Below are 22,475 nucleotides of genomic sequence, written 5' to 3'. Positions count from 1 at the left end.
ATTTGGGTTACCGAAGATGATACACTCAGTTTTTGCTTTGTTTAAATTAAGAAAATTTTGTGACAACCACATATTAATATCATTAATACAACTAAGTAGGGAGTCTAGTGCAACACTAACATTCGGTTTTAAAGGCAAATAAATCTGCAAATCATCGGCATAACAGTGAAAGGACAGGTTGTGCTTTCCTATAATACTCCCTAACGGCAACATATATAAAGAAAACAAGATTGGGCCAAGAACTGAACCCTGGGGTACCCCACAAGAAAGAGGAGCAGCTCAGAAAGCAGTGTAAGCGAAACTGGTTTAAAATCCTCAAAAACAGCAGAACGCATAGGAGCAGCAGGTACAAACACGTTAAAATTAGCACTGCCGTTCTGCCTGACAGATGCTACTTTGTCAGTAAAATAGCCAAGAAATTTCTCACATGTACTAATTGAAACCTCTGTCGGATCAGAGGTACATGGATTCAACACAGAGTTGATGGTATTAAATAAAAGTCTAGGTTCATTGCAACTGCTAGTTATGATCGAAAAAAGATGCATCTTCGACACCTTTACAGCCTTCTGGTATGCGGCTAGGCTGTCCCTTAATAGGCACAGTGATGTAAATAATTTGTCCTTCTTCCTCCTTCGTTCGGCTTGTCTACAATGTTGCCTAAGGGCCCTTATGGCGTCATTTAACCAGGGATCCACCTTAGGTTTAATAGATTTAGTCCGAAAAGGGGCAATAGAGTCTAAAATTTCAGTGCTTGTGGAATGAAACACAGAGAGAACATTATCTGGGGAAAAAGGAGAGACCAGACCATAAACGCAGAAGCAAACTCTACACCTAAAGAGGGTGTGATGCAGCGGCATCACACCAGCGGCAGACGGGTTTACTAGCGGGTGGTGGAACACTGAACTCAAATCTAATAGGGAAGTGATCTGAGATACCGGATTCTGTTATTTCTTCAAGTAAAACTGAAAGCCCATGTGAGATAATGAGGTCCAAAGTGTGGCCCAGTCAGTTCGGATTGGCGGACTGTCCTCCACTCTAGTGCTCAACTCCGGAGCGCCCCAGGGCTGTGTGCTCTGCCCCCTCCTGTTCACACTGTACACCCACGACTGCATCCCCCTACATGAAGAGAACTCTGCTGTGAAATTTCTTGACGACACCACCACCATCGGCCGGATTTCAAACAACAATGAAACTTCAACTAAGGATCATCTTAAGGAAAGTTTAATCAACATTATGTAGTAATTTTATCTGAGCTAAAAGAGCTGAAAAGATGCAAGACAGATGCCGAGCTGGCCTTCTTGCTGTTGTTGCACTTGCTTGATGTTTGGCTGTGTTTGCAAAAGTTTTCCACTCACTAGTTTATAAACAGATTTAATGTCATCATAACAAATGCATGTGTACAGCTGTCCTTATTTACGACAGCGGTGAATTACACTACGGGCTCCAAAACAAAAAATACCAAATCTTGCATAACGTTGCTTTAAGTAGACACAATTCCTGTGCCAAGTTCTTGTTACCTTTACAGAAGAGCAATAGAAAGCATCCTGACTGGAAACATCATCAACTGGCATGGGATGCGCACGGCCCAGGACAGAAGGGCAGTCTGCAGTGTGTAATTAAAACCGTCCTGAAGATCATTGGTACTCATATACCAAGCAACTTCATCTCGTTATATACAGTATACCCTGTAATGAAAAGTGATAAATATATCGACCTTGTACTTTGTAATATCCATATTGAAGTGACTCTAGCAAGGGAATGTGAGTGAAAGCAAAATGTGATGGCATCCCAGATCCAACAGTACATGTGTTCCTCTAAAATGTATTCTCAGTGGTAAAGCATTTATGTCCTTATTTAGACCCTCTCCCCTGTCCCAGCCCTCCTGGCACACATTCCTGAATCTCCTTCTGAGATTTTCACGAGGATTTCAAGATTAAGAGAGACAAAGCATGTGACAGTAAACTTTAAAATACAGACAAAATGCATTTTAGTAGTTTATACTGTTTGAAACTAGACAGATACGGCAAGAACTGGAGATAAACAGACACAGCAGCTGTGTCTGTTTGTAGCAGACTAATAGTAGACTATTTCAACATTATGTTAAATTCACCTGTGAAGTAACACATTTGTTTCTTTAAATGTTTTTATTTTATTTTGAGGTAAGTATTTGTATTCAACATACATATTCAAGAGCAAAGCACTGGTAAAAAATGTACAAGCCTGATGTTTATTAGTCATATATGAGGGCACAGGAGAAGGATGCAAAGGCTTGTAGGCTACTCCAGATTGGGTTTGCACCTTCCATACACACAAATTCTGGCCTGATGAAGATATTTTTGTGAAATGTGATTTAAAACTTTTAAGGTTAACATCATTATTAAACAGCATCGATCAAATTTCAAGTCAGATATGTTGACTTCATTACCTCTTACCTCCTTTAGTCCACTCTAAATGGGTCATATGTTAGCAAGCAAACGTTAGTTTTGTCACTTGGTACAGTTTGCCAATAATCTCTATGTAAGAACTAGTTTGTGTAATGGAATCTGTTTTAATTGAACTCGTTTAACACTACTAGGCTGAGTTTATAACTGCAGCTGGTGCTTCTGGCTTTTGGTCTTCTGAGTTATCAAGAAAACAATTCCGGTCTTATTATGAACAATCTTGTTGCTGCTGATGAGCTTTGCCTCCATTTTCGGTGTATTTTTGGTACATTGAGCTTTATAAACTAAATGCCACTGAGAACATTCTGTTTGGAAATGTATATAGCACACTAGGAAAAAGGAAATAGAATTGAGGTTTGGGGTTAACTGTTACCTTTATGATATAGGCTATACCTTATATATTTGATATTTCAGTGTAGCTCCTGAACACCAACATCTACAAATCTCAAACATTCCCATATTGGCACCAATTCTTGAATTATTATTGTGTTTGTTATGTCACGTTTGTCTGTATATGTGAAAAACACCTTTCTGCAGTGAATCTGTGAAATTGAAACCATCTTGGCAAAAGATATAAAAACCGAGTCCATGACTTCAACCTAGAAAGAAATAGGTCAAAGCCAGTAGGGGCCTTTAACAAGAACTGGTTTGATCCAGAAGATATCAGCTGGGCGAGTGTTAAGTGATGGCCACTGGCTGATGGCTCCACCTGTCCAGAAAACAGCTCTCAGCTAGGTTTGTATATATATATATATATATATATATATATATATATATGATGTTCCTGTGTGCTGACGTCTCCCTCACCCTCTTTAACGGTTGTTGTTCATTTTGACACAGCTGGAAATTAAAAAAATTAACTCAGCTTGCATTTAGAAATAAGGTCTGTGATGAGCCCAGACACAGAAGAAAAACACACACAAGTCTGAACAAAACAAACACAGCTTGGGCAGTAGCCTTAGTGTATTGATAATGAATGCTCTATGAATCATTGCATGAGTAAAAAAATACAAATGGAGAGAGATGCTTACATCACAGACATGTACACTCAGCGGAGTCTTCAGATTAACACAAAAATACATACAGTACTGTTTTTATGCCTCTTTTTTTTAAAATTTTAAACTGAGCAACATTCTTCTATTTTATGTGGATTTTCATACACCTACAAATATTATCATAGTCATTCGAAGGCCCAGTTTTATAGGTCATAACCTTTGCCATGTTTGAATCTATTAAACCATACTTTAAAGTTCTATTAGTCACAGCAGGAATAATAATAGTTAATTAAAGATAAAACACCCCGACAGGCCGCCGAAACGGTATAATCTGGAAAACACATATTAGTGTTTGAAACAATTAACTCAAACCATTGGTTTTTGTATACATTCAATCAAAATCAAGGCATTTCACTTGTTCCTTTACACGTCTAGTATTACACTCGCTTTGATAATGAGCTGCTGCTGGAGTCATAATGTGCACATCATGTATATGTCACACACAGTGATACAAACTTAACATAGAAATCTCAGTCTAGGATGTCAAAGAGTTAATCAGGTGGTTATTAAAGGAAACAACAAACCAAGACGCTGTACAGGAAATCTCTGAACAGCCATGAGTAACCCTTTGAGTTTTATACACACAACCATAACTGTACAAATCATACAATAACAATCTCGAAAACGAAGCACTTTTAAATTTTTAGAATTACAATATTTTATCAATTTCTATACAGTTATTTTGATTATCTGTAAAACAGCCCCTCCTTTTTCAGCCACTGTAAAGTTTTTTGTTTTTGTTTTTAAACTTACACAAAATTACTATTTATGCACTGAATGACCGGCTGTGTTGAATGTAACTCAGGATATGCACTGTGAATTTAAAACTGACATTCGCTGTCAATAAAGATAAGAAGGGTGGATGTGTTTAGTGTTGAAATTTCAAGCAGATAGAGACAGGCTTGAAAAACAGAGATGTCCATCTATGAAGTCATAAACGTATTGCGTTTTGTTTTACTCCTGGGAACTAGATGCTCAGATAAGCAGTTGCTGCCAAAGGTGAATTTCCATTCTGAATCGAGTGGAGAATAAATACTGACTGCGTGATGAAATATGAATCATACCAGCTGGTATACAGTGCAATACATTCCTATTGAATCTGTTATCTTTTATCCTACCCTCTACGTAGAAAGTGTAGTCAGGAAAATTTCTTTTTTTTTGTTTTGGTTAAATCATTCTAGCAGACTGAATGTGCCTGTGTGATTACAAGCATGTGTTTTCCTCCCTGACAAACACACACACCCCTTAAAACCTCAGCGAGTGCAACATCTGGCAACATTTTCATCAGTCCTGCTGGCCAGTGTGAGAGACACCATGATGGCAAAGCGACAATCACACACACACACACACACACACACACACACACACACACTTTACCACACCACATTTCGATTATGACACTGCTCTTCTAGAGGTGCTGTAACTCAAGCTGGTGCCGCCGCTCTTGTGCGAGATCTTGAGTGTCGTGGCAACTGTCAGGCTGGGCGTCATGGCAACAGAAAAGCTGGATGTCACGGCTGCTGCGAAGCCGGCTGTCGTGACTGGTTCATTTGGGCATCCGTACTGGAGCAAGATGTCGACGCACTCCTGGCTGCCGGCGCTGCGAGCCAGAACCAGCGCTGTCTGCCCCTGAGTGTCCCGGGATCGAACATCACAGCCATACTGAAAGGAATCAAAGAAGATAATAAACTGTATTAGATTACGTAATGACCCCATATTCCACATTTTAAGGACATTTTATCAAGTGGAATAAATTGCAACTTAGACCTGACAGGACTGTCTTAAATTATTCCAACAAGGCATGACTCAGTGAGCTTCAGTGCCTTTTACACAAACACATCACCTTGAGTGGTCTGCTGAGTCATCCGTTTTTTTTGCTGAAGGGATCACTTAGAGTTTCTTAAAGGGGAATGTTGATTATTTTGCCAGTTTTGCATAAGTCAACATGATGGTTTGCTTTGATGCACTAACAAGACATTTTAAATCATTTCACACCTCGTCAACACTGCACCTTCACTGTAACGTCTCTATTCCTATGCATTGCACTTCTTTGGTGATATGAGTCAGATCATCCATACAAAGGTTTTTCTTGATTCCTATAACAGAGAGGGAGGGAAACACACCCAAACAAGGAGCTGCGTCATCACCACATCGGCTTGCTGGCAGGCGGCGTGCAGGGCAGAGCCCGGCAGCCGCAGCGCCAAGAGCGACCTAGAGGAGAGCGACAGGCTGAGAGGGGCATTAATGTCCTCCTTAGTGCAGTGGGCCAAAAGGAGCAGCAGCTTGGGGAGGTTGTGCTCCATCACTGCCAAGAGAAGACGGCCAGATAGCGTGATGTCTGGGCCCTCGCCAGGTGTGGGAGGAGGCAACGGCGCCACAAACAGTTTTTGCTCATATTTGGCCCTGATCCATGACTCCCGTTCCTCACTGAACAAGCACAGAAAGCAAAGAGAAATTATGAATATTCAGTGAAACACATTTACAGCTTCTTGTCTTTCTACTGAAACTTGTATGCAGCTCATACCTACATAGTGTAAAGAATTTAACTAAGGTGCCCTGTGTCACATCAATAATGTTACATCCCATAATATTCTTGTCTTATTTTGACCAGACGTCTTTACCGTGTAGCATCAGGCGCTGGTTTACGGCGGCCCAGAGTGCGCGCCTCCCATATACTGTTGACCATGTGGTTGCCGATTGCGCTGAGAACCAGTGTGAGCTCTCGCGGCAGATCATCAAGGTCCAGCGAGCGAACACGGGACAGGTGGGTCCCCAGGTTTCTGTGGATCCCTGAACACTCAATGCATATGAGAGCGCCCAGGTTCAGACTGGCCCAGGTTGGATCTTGGAGAAGAAGGGTACACACAACATATTGCTGGAATATTAATCATTTGATCTATTTTTGTTTGGTTTAGTGATCAAGAACCTGATTTAAAGTGGTCATATTAGGCTCATTTTCAGGTTCAAAGTCTTATTTAGTGTTTGTACCAGAACAGGTTTACATGGTTTAATTTTCAAAAAACACCATATTTTTTGTCATACTGCACATTCCTGCAGCTCCTCTTTTCACCCTGTGTGTTGAAGGCTTCGTTTTAGCTATGGAGTGATGAATCTGGTCTCTAAATGATCTTTGTTGGGAGCTGCGCATGCGCAGTTCCTATTAATGGACTACTAGCCAATCAGAAGCAGAGAAGGGCAGGTCAGCGAGAAGCCCATAAAGAGCTTCAATTAAGCTGTAGGCTACGTGTTGCCTACCAGCTTGGCAACATAGACTGGAGCAAGAGTTTCAGAGTGGTGAGTTATTAATCTGTAACAAAAGTATCTTTCATTCATAAAGTTTTAACTGAGCTCTGTTTCTACATCACAGTAACAACTTTATGTCTATTAACTGCCTGGAGGGTAGCTAGTGTTTGGGGGCGTGTCGGATTAGCAGCTTGGTGAGCGTTATATGAGGCACATTTAACTTTCATCCCTGTGACGACATAGGGATGAAAGGGAAGCGGCTGGACTATAAACGAGCTGTTTTCAAGCTGTTCAGAGCAGGGTTTTCTGTGGGAGATGGGAACTCCCTTTGGGCTGGACTTTGGGCTTTTTCACTTTGCAAACCTATTACATGCACAAAAAAGGTATATAACTCAATAAATCAGAGGGAAAAGGCCCAAAAGCATAATACCACCTCTTTAAATTATAGGGTTATAAATGAACTACATGGACTACATTTCTAAAAACTAAGGGTCATCATTAATATGCTTGGATCCCCATTGCTTCTGTTGGACTCAAATCGAACGTTAAAATGTTTGTACTCCTTCCTATTGGTTAATTTACATTGCAATTAACATTGAAGGAATTTGTTTGGCAGATATTTTTACTTACGGAAGTAAAAAAGTTATTTCAAGGACTGGATGACGACACAATTCAGATTCAGCATAGCACTTAGGTAATGAGTTCTAAATGAGTACGTTTCTTCAGCTTGCCTTGTCAAAAGCATTTCCATATGACATTTCAATGCTCAAAACCATTTTCCACAGTGGACGATGGGCTTCAAGCGCCCTACAAAGGATTTTCGCCGCATTCTTCACTGATTCTCACCCCTCCTAAAAAGGTAGCCAACAGTGGTATGGACAGCTTGGTAGTTGATGATTCTTATATCAACATCCCAGACACTGAAAAAAAAAAAAATAAGCAAAGACCAAATAATAGAGGTGCTTGGGAGGTGCTTGAAAGATGAGATGGGTAATGGGTACCAAATCAGACCCACATATGAACACGCACAAGGAAGAGAAAAGCTTTTAATGTGTGTCACTAACTTGGAGCATCACAGTCTACACAAAAGTTGTTGCCCTTTGCGTTGCGGATCGCCTGCAGAGCCACTGCTTCACTCTGGCTGTTCCTGCGAGCCTGTGGAGGTTAAAATGAAAGAAACACACCAGTAAAATAACCCTGTGCGATATTAGCTCTGCTAGCTGCTCTCATTACTAATAATTATGATTATTAAGTTTCAAAACTGTGTGAAAAGTGAAAAGGTTGTGGTAGTAGGCTATAATCATTTTTATGACCATTAAAAGCTGTAAAATTATTGGTTTTAGCCTCCTAGGACACACAATTCTCATAACACTAATAATGACATGCATCAAGGGATTCACGTAATTATTCAGAATCATTACATTAGTGACAATTGTGATTTTTGGAGATGATTGAATTTATTCCACACCAGGACACACTCCCCACTCAAGAACAGAAACCAGCACAGGCCATTAGTGGACAGGACCACATGCTGTTCTTTTGGTAATAGCCAATATAATTAGCCCTCATCCCCTTTAAATCAGCGGCAGTTTCCTAATAGGTTGAGAAGAAAGTCTAGACCAGCTTCTCCTAAGAGTCCTCCTAAAACTGCGCCAGGAGTCCCAAGGTGCAAATACACAGCACACAAATATGATTAAACAGCCCTCCAAATGTACCTCTAAGGGCAGACATTTAAATTTGAATTTATGTAGTATAATACAATAAATGTAGTAATGACTGTTTCCACAATTACTATCTGTTGCCTATATTTTGCTTGCTAAAAAATAAGGTAATATATATGTACGGTTGCCTTCCAGTAGTCATACTTGGATACATTTACTTGTAAAACACTTCTGCTACAAAACTTTAAGTAAAGACTAAAAGATTGGTTTTGATTGTCAATAGAAAACTGTGTTTGGAAAAATGCTTAAATCTTTGATGGGGCTCAGGCCGCCTCCTGCAGCCACTTCCTGTACTCTCTGCTATACAAATGATTTCACTGTAACATATTCAACAAAAGCCTAAAGAATTGTTCTACAGACTTGCAGTAAGAGATGATGTACCAGTATTGCCCTACACCCCCTGATCTGCATAAACACAACCTCAGGTGCATTACTCTGCCCTCCTCAATGCAGGCAGGTACATTTGGGGCCACATAATACTAACAATAATGGCACTGCAGCTGCATTTGAGCCTCTGCTTGCGTTTCATGGATGAAAATAGAGGCTGCAGTGTTTTCCAGGAGTAACTGAGAGAACATTATGTCATAATATTCATAATATTTTGTCATTTGTCAATGCAATTATCGCTGTAGAGGGGCACATAACACAATTGCTTCACACATGTGGAGAGAATATGCTTGGAAGATACAGACAGCAGTATTTTATTACCTCAAATAGATATGCTAAATGGTCATCTTCTACGTGTTTGAGGGAATGTGGAGAAATCTTTAAAGACTTCAACCACATATTTTAATCATTTTTTATTAGGTGTAATGCCTCATGAAATAACGGACACAAAATAATAATATAATGGAAACAATCTATTATAAAATCTAAGGCAATATTGTTTTGAAACAAGACGCTAAATCCTAATCAGCTTGGCTACACACAGTGAAATCATGGAGGCCATGGATGAACTGAAAGTACAATCAGAGGAGCGGAGGTGTAATAATATTTCTATTTTTCCTTTTCTTTTAATTTTCTTGTTGTACTCCATCACAAACGTTTTCTTTTTATGACTAGAGTTCTCACTATTAGAGCAACAACAGTTAAAACCTGATGAAATGGCGGTTCCAAGCCCACTATGGACATAATTAATGAAGTGTATGCATTCTCTATAGAGAGTGCACTTTTGTTCATTCTTGCCTTGTTTTTGCTGCTCTCACACAGCTGCAAGCTGGCCAGGATCTGGCTCTCAATGGCTTGGACCCAGGAGTCTCTCTCCTCCACACTCTGCGCTTCAAAGTGCCATGTCTGGCCAGTGCTCGACACAATGAGGAAGTCAAAGTTATCCTCATCTGACACAGAAAAACACGAACACAGCAGAGAATTTTCATCATATATTATTCTGCCCTTTAAGGAACTTCTAGTAGTCACACGTAGACATATCATCAATAGTTTGTTAACATTAAGAGCTAAAAAGTTTCAGTTTGCATGCATCAGTGCAGGTAAGCATCCATGTCTGACTACTGTTAGGCATAAGCAAGTCATTTTATGTTTATAACCAAAAATTTGTCCTACATGCTAAATTACATGTAGTTAAACTGTTGTAATTTAGCCTGATACGAATGTCCTTCTCTAGACTAACGTGTGCAGAGGGTCAGTAAGAGTTTGAGAGATGCAACACGACAGATCAACATTACCTGTCTTGCTTACGTTTCTTAAGCTACCAAAGCTTTTAAGTTTCCACATTTTGCGCTTGGCTGCATGAGAAGACAAAAAATGTCCCAGAAAAGACAACAAGACAAAGATAGGAAATAATAAATGTTACGGCTATTGATCATATTTAATGTAAAGTTATTACTTTTTAATAGTTAACATCATATCAAAATGGTCAGAGTATGATTGTTGTTTTTATTGCTATGGTGAATATGAAAACATGTGGAGTTCTTAGCGCTTACCATCAGCGTGGCCAATGGTTGCCTCTCCTTTCTGGTTTACGCTCTTCTTTCTGCGATGCTTCTTCCTGTCCGTGACTGGGGAGGAGGAGCCCACATCTTTGGTGGAGGAGGAACTGGACACCCCCTCAACTGCAGAGTCTGGGAACAAGATCACACAAGAACATACAAAATTAAATGTATCTGGTATCTGGACACTAAATATATTCACAAATGAAAGGGCACATCGCTCACCAACACTTTGTGCGTGGTTAGATAGTGTAGAGGGACATCGCTGCATGCCTCTGTTACCCCTCAGGAACAGTGCACCCCCCAGCCCTTCCATTTCCTCCACTTGCAGGAAACTGCTGGCGCTTACAGGGACTAAAGAGATGATAACCAGCATGCATTTAATAATAGAGTAATGTAGACAAACATAAATGTAAACCAGGGCTACTGAAATTAAAAAATACATTACTGATTCAGCACACCAGAGAAAATAAATGATAGAGAATATGAGTCCTCAAGTCTTTCACATACTCTTGTGATACTTGTAAAATCCCTTATGATGCCATTTTGTTCTTTTGCAAAAATTTTACATTCCCTTGCAGTTTTTCCCCCTTTCTGGTACAGAGGTTTGACCCCACTTCACAAAAACAAAAAATCTTAAAATTCCTACCTTCTCGCCCTTGTGTCATTGTTTCTTTTTTTAACATTTCTACTCATTCCTATTCAGGATCATTAGGTCCTACATTTTAACCAACTCACACGTACCACTACTCCACAATGAAAAGGACCAGAGCTATGAAATATCTTCAGTTTAAGGCAGTGCATTGCCATTTTTATATGCACACTCTAATGCTATAATTCCTCCGATAGATAGGAAACACTACTTAGATTGTGTTTTTGTCATTGTTTCCTGTTTATTCACAGATTTGGGTAACTTAATTAATTGCTTTCTATTCTTCTTTTCTAGCCATGTACAGTAAGTAAAATTATGTTTTGACCTGGGCTGACACCCTCAGGTCCTGGCACATCTTTAACCCGTCCGTTGAGCCCGACTGGAAGGCCGCAGGTGGGTACAGCACGAGGTGGCCGCTTTCCTGGCACCTTCACTGTCACTCGCAGCAGGTCCATCTCTTTCCCGGGGGCATTCAGCATGTACTCCTGCCAAGCCAAACATCAGGCATTACCATCAACCACTAAGCCTCAGTGGTGCTTTCAGCAGCATAATGCTTCAGAGCGCTCCGTCAACACGCTGACTCACATTGACACTGGAGTGATAGGACAGTATGCCGTCATTGGACAGCGTGACATACTTCTTCTTCCACTCTTTGTTGAGCGAGTTCCCGCTGCGCTTCAGCAAGATGCCCTGATGGAGGTGGCAAAACCGAAAGAGTGAGAATTTATTGCCAAAAGTCTTGTGCGTTCATCTCGCACTCTTCGGCAGCATGATGACTGCAGGCTGCCAAAAACACCCACTGTCCTATTCATCAGGCCAATATGGCAGATCACAACACTTCAGCACTCCACATGATGAAACTGCACACGTCTGATTTCAAGTGAGTGCTGATGTGATGTCCTCTGCAGAGGGCCATTAGATACATCATATTTGTTTCTGCATCAAGTGCAAATGTGTGTCCTACCTGTTTGATGGGAATGGAGCGCCCACTGCCCAGATCGCCCTTAGAGTCTGCACTCCTTCTGTTTGAGTCACTGCCTCGCCGGCCCTAAACAAAAGGACAGTAAAACTGCATCAGAGGCAAGAATGGGGTAATTGGTTAAAAATATAATTTAGGAGTCATGAAGTATCGAAGTGCTCCTTAAAAATTACTATTCATTTCATTCCAAATGGGAATGGAGTTGCTGCTGACCACATCTATAGAAATTAGTTTATAATCAGTGCCATACTGCCTTACATTAAAGCTGCACTAAGTAATAGTATCTACAAACTATGCAGAGTGACAAGTTGCGTCTTTTATCATCTCAAAACAAAACATGAAAAATGTTTTAGAAGGCCTATCACGGTGCTGTGTGCTGTTGACACTGGTTATCCCACCCAAACCCCACTCTATGGTCCCTGTAAGCAAACTGCTCACTACGATCTAAATGATTTGTCAAAGTTTTGTATATGTAGGTGAAACGGCATTGCCAATAAATTGTATGAAACAGTAAAATGTAGTATCCTGACTATTCTGCTAACGAGGATGTTCTTCCACTGGACCTTGGTATGTCCTGACAAATGTTCCCATTTTCAGCACGACTGTTTGGGCCCCTGGAAAAAAAACACTTGACCAGTATGTACCGCAAATCGGGAGGTGCGTCTCCGGGTGGCACTGCGGACTGACCCAGGCGTGGCACTATCCTGTTTTTCCCCTCTCGCTGTCTTGCCGATCTCTTTGTGGCTGATCACAGGCGTGGAGGGAAGGGATGAGGAGTAATCACTGCTTTGACCACCGTTACTAGCCTAAAGCGAGGAAAAGAACCAGGGCAGGAGGGGATGGGTGGGGACGATGATGTGACAATTGAGCAGATAAGGGAGATAGTTGAGTTTGTTACAACAACATGCTTATAGCCTTTAAAACTGACAGCAAGCCTAAAATATACAAAATACTTAGTAAGAAAGGGTACGCGTAAATGGTGCACCATTTTTTCAGTGTGGAATAGTTTCACCTGTCCTGGAAAGATGCCCGACACTGGGGTGGAGCCTCCAGAGTGACTGGGAGAGTTAGGGAGAGATTTGCAGGACGCCAGTAGAGCAGCTTGCTTCTTGGCTGCCATGATCTTCTGAGCAGCTGTGGAACAATAAAACTAAGCATTAGCCCTAAAAAATACACATGTGACCTTCTTATTCATGCGTCTTCTGTGGCAGAATCCTCGATGCTCTGGTCTGGCTTCTGGAGGGACACGTACCATCAGTGAAGACTCTGTTCACATTGAGGCCGTACGTCGCACAGGTTTCATAATAAGTGCAGCGCCGCACGTCTGAGCAGAGCTGTCTGGCTCTGGCGTCGTCGATTACTCTGGGGTTGGTGCTGCTGATCTTGTCTAGAAAAAGCAGAAAACACAAAGATAACATTACACCTCTGCAAGCATTTGACTGAAAGCCCGTGTTGTGTGCGAGTGTCTGACCTTGAGTGCCGACTACTATGAAAGGTATCTCAGAAATAGGCCGGTGGACAGCGAGCTGGTGGTAGATTTTGTAAACTTCCTGGAAGCTGGCCTCATTTTCCAAACTGAAGACCAAGATAACTGCATCCACCCAACTTGCAAACTGAGGAGAAGGGAGGAGGAGAAGAGTAGTACTCGGAACTACACAGGAGCAGGCTGATAGTGAGGCCAAAATTATGACGTGTAGTTAGTTGTCCATATTTACCAAGTTCAATCAGTTCCCAAACCCACCTGAGCACCTGGGAGTTCTGTCTCCTCTCTGATTATCAACAGGTGGCTCTGTCCATCAACCAGGACATCCTTAATGTACTGGCGCCCTGAAAATACACAGTAGGAATAAACCAGAGTTGTTATTGTCCTTTTTACCACAGCAGATATTTAGACTTGTTATTGCAGGAAAGGCACATGAATAATTCATAACATTAACAGCGTGCCCTGGCCCCGGTCCTGGATCATCTAAATATAATGCAGCCAGCATTCATGTTATTATTTACACCCATGTATGGGAAGTAGAAAAATTCATTGTGACAAAGCTCTAGTTTCAGAAAAACACACAAAGGTTGTAGATGAGGACATGTAAAACCGACCCTCAGAGTTCTCCAGCTGCAGGTAACTTCCTGTCAAGTGTCTATGGACCAGAGCAGACTTCCCGCTGCACAAACCTCCCAAAACACCCTGCAGAGCACACACACACACACACCCGCAGAGCACACACACACACACACACACACACACACACATACAGAAAATATTAATTTGGTTTTAAATGACACTCCCATGTTTGTAAAAGCTATTTCTCAATACTTACCAAGTGAAGTTCTTGTATAGTTTGGCTCATGGTCCATTCTTGACTACTGGTGCATACAGCTGAAGAAAAAAGGGGAGATAAATGTAAATAAGCTCAGTACTGTAATAATTTTATGTATTTGTAACTTGCTGCATAATAAGATGTAAGATACAGGATAAATAGTGCAGACAATTTTGGAGTTGCTGGAAGCTGTAACATTTGGGGTTTGCCCTGCTTCCAGCCTTTTTGCTAAGCTAGGCTGAAAAACTATCTACATCCATTTCTGTACTGGAGAGACAAATATCCTCAGCCTTCTCATCTGACTCTGAGCGAGACATCTAAGTATTTTAAAAAATGTCATACTGCTATAAGAGGAACAGGAAACAATAGAGAAAACACCTTTTTAATAACTTCAAAACTGCTCTTTTTAAATTGTCCAATTGCCCAATCCGTACCTATCTATTCCGGTTTGAGTCTCACAAATGCTGTTGTGTTTTACACTTCAGGGCCACCACACTTGAGGCCTGAATCTGGGCCAGAATGACTCAATGTTTTAATACTGACTGATTATAGCAGGATTTTGGTTTCTTTTGAGTTATTTGAGCCCGTTCTCATCTCAGAGCGTCCAATACCGAGGTACCCTTTAGCGTCTGTGCGAGGCGCTCTGGGGCGTCTCGTACAGCTAGGTAGCTAGCTAGCTACGTTTGTGTTGAAGGTGTTGACAGCCCCCCGAAGCCCGCTACCCTTACCATAACCGTCAGAAATGTGACTTCATGCATGTCAATCAGCTAGTCCTACAGCTGTGCACATCGGCCGTGCTAGCAGGTATGGGTTAGCCTCCTTCATGTTGCTGCGACGTAGCAAACTGTGGCGTTTCATACGGACGCTGAAGGGTACCTTTAGCTTAAAATAAAGCGTTGGTAATGACGCACTTAGATGAGAACGGGTTGGTTATTTATCTTTATTTTGTGTCGGACAATGGCTCTCTTAGAAATGATAGAAGATAACTTCTGTCAAGTGACTCATCCAGTTACAGAGCATTCAATTTAGGTTGAGGCAAATAGCATCTCCAAAGATGCGTGGGGTCACACATGGTCGCGGGGGACTGGAGACAATCCCAGCTGACATTGGGGTACACCCTGCACCAGTCCATCACAGGGCCACACATAGACAAACAACCAGTCACACCTAAGGACATATCTTTTGACGGTAGGAAGAAGGCGGAGCACCCGGAGAGAACCCACGCAGACACGGGGAGAACATGCAAACTCCACACAGAAAGGCCGGGACGACCGGGGTTCGAACCCACGACCTTGTTGGTCCGGGCCGTCTGAGAAAAGTGTAAGTGTCTAACATAAATAAACTCCTGAAAAGATCCCACATCTTCGTAGCTTCACTTTGACATTACTAAGATGATCCATTACCATTTCATGAATGTTTAAAAACTTAAGTAGACCTGTGTTTGTGTTGGGTTTCTGGCTTTGATTTTACTGATAAGGACATCCACTTGGCAGCGAAAACATCATGACAGAGTGTTAATATTAAAAACCTACATTATCTTCCAAGTGTCACAATGATAAAAAGTTGTGAAGATTATGGCCAAATAAATCTACTTCATTGCTTAACTGTGATCATAATGATCCCCCAGCTGTGCGGGTTTTTTGTGTGGCGGTGGGTAATGCTTTATTGGATTTGGAGCTGATAAACTAAAATAAGGCTAAATTGTATGACAGAAATTCATAAAGATGGTGCCGACAGCAAGGTCACAGTGTGCGAGTTACAGCACAACAATAACTGATACAATATAGTCTTAGTTTTATTACTCCGTAGCTCACTCTCTAATTTAATTCTGAGCGCATGGATATATTTCTGTTCCACACTCTACAGAAAATATAAATCACAAGTCACTTGCTCTCTCATATTCATATTTAACCATAAAGGTTTTCTTGAAAGAAATTAAATGATTCACCCAGTACATTATGATAAAATACCTCCAGAAGTTTCAAGGATTGGGGCGACGAATATCTGAAATATCTTAAATAAAGGAGGTACAGTGTGCTGGTGTCAAGAAAACGACAATTGGACAAGCTGATGTCCTATATGAAATGGATTACAATACGTTCACTATTTTAAAGGTCTAAGTCCTACTTTTAAAGATTTGCTGAATATATCTTTGTAGTGAGGTTGCGCTTAACATTCTGGTTGGAGTGCATTAGCTTTAACATCAGCAGACTTACAGCAAAGGTGCCTCTGTGAATGGGCATTCAATAAAACATAGACACACACACAGCCATGAAGCCCACATGGATCTGGAGAGGCTGAACAGAGAAAGACAAATGAAAGAAATAACAGCCAGTGTGGACAAGCACACGCACGCACACACACAGACAAACACACACACACACACACACACACACACACACACACACACACACACACACACACACACTTTCTGGCTAACATTGAAAGTGCTCACATATGTAAATCAATGTAGAAATCACCACCGGAGACAACGACACAGCTACTATTTGCACACCACACACTCTGGAGCTGTCGGGTCACGTTGTGTTCGGGCGGAGCCACGCCGTCGGCCCGCTCTCTGGGGACACATGTTCTAAGTTTAAACCCCCTCATCCCCATCTTTGGGCAATCCCCCACGCCCCCTCACTTCCCTCCATCAACAGCGTCACACCACAGACCAAATAGCATCTCTCACGGCTTGCTGTTGCCATGGCAACTCCATTTTCCAGAAGCCTCCAGTCTGGGTCTATATACAATAAATGGTCTCTCATGGATAAAGCGACGTGTGTGTGTGAGAGGCACAGAGACGTGATGTCCACCTGTGCACATATATAAACAGAAAATATGCCGTGTGTGTCTCTCACATTTTGACAATACTGAGCAATATTTTATTAATTAAATTTTTATCAATAATCTGCTGAAACGATTACTAAGTTGTTGACTATGCTGCTCACAAACACTTAAAAGACAATACTGCATCAACAACGAATGAATAGGCCCCATTTGAAGGCTGATTAAATCCATGCACAGAGCAGGAAGTAGCAGGTTCCTTCTCCCCTCACTCCTCCGATGAACACCACAGCTCTGTGTATCCCCAACCTTAATTATTCATGTCCCACTTACTACTGACAAATTATTCAGAGCTTACTCCAAAACCACACTCTCCGTCAAAGATTTTCTTTAGAATATAAATAAAGATTAAAGATTGATAAAGTTGCATCATTTGCTTTATTTCACGTCTGAATATTTCATGAAGTGTTTTCATAGTTTTTGACAAGACTGAACTAATTTCTGTTTGTTTGGGTGTCAGGTTTAGGATGATTTCCTCAAAACAGAGATCCAAAACATTGTGTCAAAGTACGGAGGCGGATCATAACATTGTATCCCTTTTAATTACTAATAATAATGAACAAACTCTACAAAATTTTAAAACTTCTTCTGCAACATTAATACAGTAAAAATCAGTTTCAGTTAGTTGTATGTTTGTCATATTTTTTATCTTTGCAACAGGGTTTATTTGCAGATAAATAATATTCAATTCCCTTCTATATAAAAATAAACTTGCCTTCTCTAAAGGACCTTTGGAGGACTTAGGATCTTCAGAAAGGAACATGATAAACTTGACATTTAGATACATTCTTAATGTAAATCTAGTGATGATCGTAGGGCAACAATCGCAACAATTGTGATCCTTACCAGTTAATGTGACGATTCAAGTAATTTATTGTTTGTTCTATGAAATGTCAGAAAATAGTCAAACATGCCCACAATTTCCTAAAATCCAACATCTCCAAAGAGATTATCTTGTCCGAACACCAGTTCAAAACACCAAAACACTGACAACTATCACATGAGACAAAGGCAACCAGCAAATCCTCATGTTTGAGAAGCTATGAACAAAGAATGTTATGGGGGAAAAAATGACCAAAACATTAATTAATTATTAAAATAGTCTAATCGAATGATCAACTAATTGTTTCAGCTCTACGTCATTAATAAATCTGAGTTATGGCTTACCCTTTAGTGCCATGATGGAGTGAAATCTGACTATTAACGGGATGAATGTCATGTAACTGTTGCAAACATGCGGCTTTTAACAACTTAACCTGCCATACTAATAACTCAGATGTCATTTTGTCTTGAAAGTCTGCTGTTCCCTTCTGCAGCTCACATGGAAGATCCTCATATTTGTTTCTATAGGCCTGTGTGATATTTGAAAAGAAGCACTTCATTAATGGATATGATATATTTTCACCAGATGGTGAAATGAGATGAGTTATTGCAAGTTATTGTGTTGCCCTAAGAGTGAGTTTCAGATACACTGAAAGCTTGGGGCAGTAATGAACCAGCAGAATTAAAATCCCTCAAAGGCATGAGAGGTTACTAAAGACCTGATCCCAGATCACCTCACCAGCTGGTTGGTCTTCTCACTACCTATCATGACGCCGGTCACCTGTAAAGCTTTTAATTAACATGTTTATGTATGCATTTCTCTCAAAGCAAAGCAAGTGCATACAGGCAGTGTAAGACATCTCATCTACTTCACCTAAAGAAACTACAACAGTGTGTGCTAACTGAAAATGACTGCAGAAGACACTTTTTTAGTGCTCTGGCTGAATTCAAATCCACTTTGCATGAAAATAAGCAGAATAAATTCACGCTGACCTGATAATTGGACATCGCAACTGTGCCTGTATTACAGCAACTATGCCCAAATAAATGAAAGGTTTACTGTTAAGTAAATTAATGAATTAGAATTAGAGCATCACTGGGACTAAGTGGGAGAACATTTGGTTTAGGTCCACATGACTCCAGAGAGGACAGTGCAAGTAACAATAAATATGTGAGCCTGCATAATCACATTAAACAGAATGGTCTTCTTACTTAACTGCTTAAATTTAAGCTTAAGCAAGCACTAGTGGGCGAATTTAAACAATAGATGAGACTGTTTTTTTTGCCACCATCACCAAATTCTTACAGACGAGCAGTTTTCCATCAGAGTTGTATGAATGATGGTTCGTGTCATGTACTGCCCTCTTTATTATGGTTTTCCTCTTTTTTTGTCAAGTATGTGCAGCCCTTTGGGGCTCAAAAACAAAAGTCACAATGTATGAAATCATGTCAGCAGAAATGCTGAGATCAAACATTAAGCCCATCATAAATGTGCAGATACAGGAAATGCATGAGGTGGCCCTACCTTCCTCCTCACTCGAGCCCCTTTCCACAGCTGGGTAGAGGGGAGGTGCGGTGTTGACGCTGGGAGGCGTAGCTGCACTTTTGGTGAAAATGCCGCTAATGAACTTGAGCATCTTTCGGTCACGGGGAGGAGCTCGCTGGATTGTTCCTCCCTGGCCCTCCTTCCCTTTCTTCAGGTCCTCAGAGAGGGAATGTAGGTCGCTGTTATCCAGGGTACGACTCGTGCCTTTTCTTTGAGGCCTGGACACATCGGTGGCAGGAGGTGCAGGGAAGGAAATAGAAACTGTCTTAAACCTCTCCCCCTGAGGACTGTCCCTGGTCATTACGCCTGAAAATCCTCCGCTTATGGGAGCGCCGGGGCGAATGAGTGCACCCCTGCCATCGCTGTCGGCCCAGGACGCCCTGTAAGGCCCCAGAGTTGTAGCTGCCATTAAGGGGGACTGGTCCCCAATGCGATTATCCCTTCGATCCAAAGTCTTAGCAGAGTGATACAGACTTGTATTGGTCTCTCTGAGTTCTCTCCAGCATGCAGAGTTGCCTCCTGCATGTGACCTCATCAGGACTTCAGGACGCTGGCTGGCCGGCGGCGGGACGGAAAAAGGGAGGCTGCAGCGTGAACGGCTGTTCAGGTCTGCTCCGTTTTCCCCCTTCAGGAACAGCATGGGGGGCTCTCGGTAGAGCTCCGTCTTAGGGCGCAAGGCTTCTGAGCGAGGCCCCTCCCTGCGCACAGTTCCCTCAGAGGTAGTTCCTCCATACACTCTGACCATTTGCCTGACAGGTGGGTGTACAAAAGAAGTGTCTTTGCTTTTACCAACTGATACAATGTCTTTTTGGTGTCCATGAGTTTCCCTCCTCTCAAGCTTCCCCCAGTTCTCATTGGAGCTGCCATACTTGATCTGCACCTGTTCCACTTCTTCTTCCACCTGTGTGTTTTCTTTTCCCACCACTGGTGTACATACAGGCCTTTCCTCCTTTCCAGGGGCATTGCTCGCCTCTCTCTCCTCCTCCTCCTCTTCCTCCTCCTTCTCCTCCTCTTTCCTAGGGCTCCCTTCCCCCTCTGGAAGAGCCTCCTTCTGGTTCCCTGCTACATCCTCTGGCACTGCCTCAACCTTCACCAGAGTGAGGGAAATGAGGTAGGTGGTACGTCTCTGTGGGTTGCTCGCCTTGCTCATTGGGACAGCAGACCTCAGCACAGTGCTACCTGCTCTCTGACCTAGCCAGACCTGGACACCTCAGTCATGGCAACCAGGACAAGACTTAAGCAGAGGAGACAGAAACTCTTAGATCAAGATCAAACACAAACACTTGAGAAAACCTTGTGTAGCTGACTGTATCTGATATCAGGCCTGTGCACAGAAATCCCAGTTCCCTTTTAATATACAGACATGAGGAGTCAGTGAAGAGGAATGCATCAAATTGCAAATTTCCAGAATATTTTTAAAAGGCTGACCCAGTGGTGAAACAAGTCTAGACTGTTTTTTTAATGCCTCCATTAATCCTCCTCAATGCACACCGCTACTACTGGTCTCTACAGTACCACTGATTCATTCATAATCCTCCCCTCTTCTCTGCTTTGCTTCCCTTCTTAAACTCATTTATTCTGTGCAAATCTGACATGCAGACCCATGGACAGATATGGGGAGACATTTCTTTTTACTGATGCCTCCGATTTCAGCCTGGAATTATGCAACAGCCAATACATTTGCTTGATCCATTTCTTGACTAGGTCTCAAACGAATACTGGTTGAATGATGCTGAATGATACTTACTACAGTATGTGTGTCTTGGCTTGATCATATCATACCTTCATTTTCCCAGAAGAATATCCATTGCACAGTTCCTTGTACATTTGATATGATGAAGAATTTATCTTGCCATCAGACTGCCATTCATATCAAATGGCACATCAAACAAGGCTAAGAAAAGAGATTCAGCTGATGAGTCCAAGAGAAAAAATAGGTGACAGGGAACAGGGTGCAAAAACATAAAAATGGAAATCATTCACTTGTCACGAAGCGTCTGGCAATAGGAGCCTCCATTCGACAATGTCATGCATAAAATTATGTATGCACGGTGTGAGGGTCACTGGGAGATGCTGAAAAACATCTGTTGTTATGTCTCCAGAAAATTGAAAAAAAAAAAATGAAGTAGCCGGATTTACGCAATCCAAGCAGTGCTTCCTTGTGCCTGTATCCCTCCTCTGGAGAGAGCTCCTCTCATTCACCGCATCCTCTCCTCCGAGTGCCTCATCCAATTAGCAAGTCAATAAAATGTGTCTGTGAGGCAGAGGAAGCCCACCAGCTCACCACAGCCCCTCCTCCTTTCCCCCCCTCCTCTTCTCGCTGCCAGAGCTTTACAGCCCCCCGCTAGCCCTCCGTTAGCCTGCCACACAACCTGCTCCAAACTGGATCCAGCTCCAGGGTTTGGGATGAGACGCTTGCAGTGAGGCGATGGAGGTAATGGTGGCGGTCCTTGCCCACGCTCATCAGATTTTTATCTGTACCGACACAACAAAAGAGACAGGAGGGAGAAAGAAAAAGCCTCCGCTCTTCTCCTGCCAATGCATCTGCTCTGTCTCCAGCGCTTTCTCTCCCCTCTCCTTTTGCAAAGCATTTTACGGGCTGCTCCTGCTTTCTCTCCCTGCCTCACTGTCTGTCCCCTCTGAGTGACAAAGTGAGGACGCACAGGAGGGTAAAATATGGATGTCTATGGATCATTGCAATAGGAAATAACAATGTTTAGGAAGGGGAACTGAATTAAGTAGCATGTAATTAAATTACATGGAGAGGATACTAATTTGGGTTTGCAGGTGATGTTGCAGAATTAGTAGAATATAGAGGGGAGGGAAAGGAAAAAATTTGTTTTGAGCACAAATTAGGGGGGGTGGCACCGTTGCCTCTGTCCAACGGTGATAACACGATCCA

General features: G+C 42.0%; 2 protein-coding genes across 4 annotated transcripts in view; one reads left to right on the top strand and one right to left on the bottom strand.

Annotated features, from left to right (window-relative positions):
- tex264a (testis expressed 264, ER-phagy receptor a) overlaps positions 1-22,475 on the top strand; it is a 148,152-nt gene that overhangs the window by 101,257 nt on the left and 24,420 nt on the right. The window lies entirely within an intron of this gene.
- LOC123987560 (arf-GAP with GTPase, ANK repeat and PH domain-containing protein 2-like) lies at positions 3,429-21,493 on the bottom strand. Of its 3 annotated transcripts, XM_046076558.1 has the most exons (20): positions 21,356-21,493; positions 19,553-20,807; positions 14,356-14,414; positions 14,135-14,222; positions 13,779-13,864; positions 13,509-13,650; positions 13,290-13,424; positions 13,050-13,171; positions 12,682-12,843; positions 12,023-12,106; positions 11,644-11,748; positions 11,384-11,543; positions 10,632-10,760; positions 10,401-10,538; positions 10,143-10,202; positions 9,646-9,797; positions 7,804-7,894; positions 6,118-6,340; positions 5,620-5,923; positions 3,429-5,158 (listed from the first exon to the last, which is right to left on the bottom strand). In XM_046076558.1, exons 2-20 carry the CDS (start codon positions 20,721-20,723, stop codon positions 4,889-4,891), a joined length of 3,681 nt encoding a protein of 1,226 aa, XP_045932514.1. In that variant the 5' UTR covers positions 20,724-20,807; positions 21,356-21,493; the 3' UTR covers positions 3,429-4,888. The 3 variants fall into 3 exon arrangements, with proteins under 3 accessions (XP_045932514.1, XP_045932515.1, XP_045932516.1); XM_046076559.1 differs by lacking the exon at positions 10,143-10,202; XM_046076560.1 differs by lacking the exons at positions 19,553-20,807; positions 21,356-21,493 and adding an exon at positions 14,790-14,885.

Source organism: Micropterus dolomieu, linkage group LG18 (assembly GCF_021292245.1).
Source record: "Micropterus dolomieu isolate WLL.071019.BEF.003 ecotype Adirondacks linkage group LG18, ASM2129224v1, whole genome shotgun sequence".
Lineage (NCBI taxonomy): Eukaryota > Metazoa > Chordata > Actinopteri > Centrarchiformes > Centrarchidae > Micropterus > Micropterus dolomieu.
Note: the sequence above shows the minus strand (reverse complement) of the source record. Positions and strands in the feature narration are given on the sequence as shown.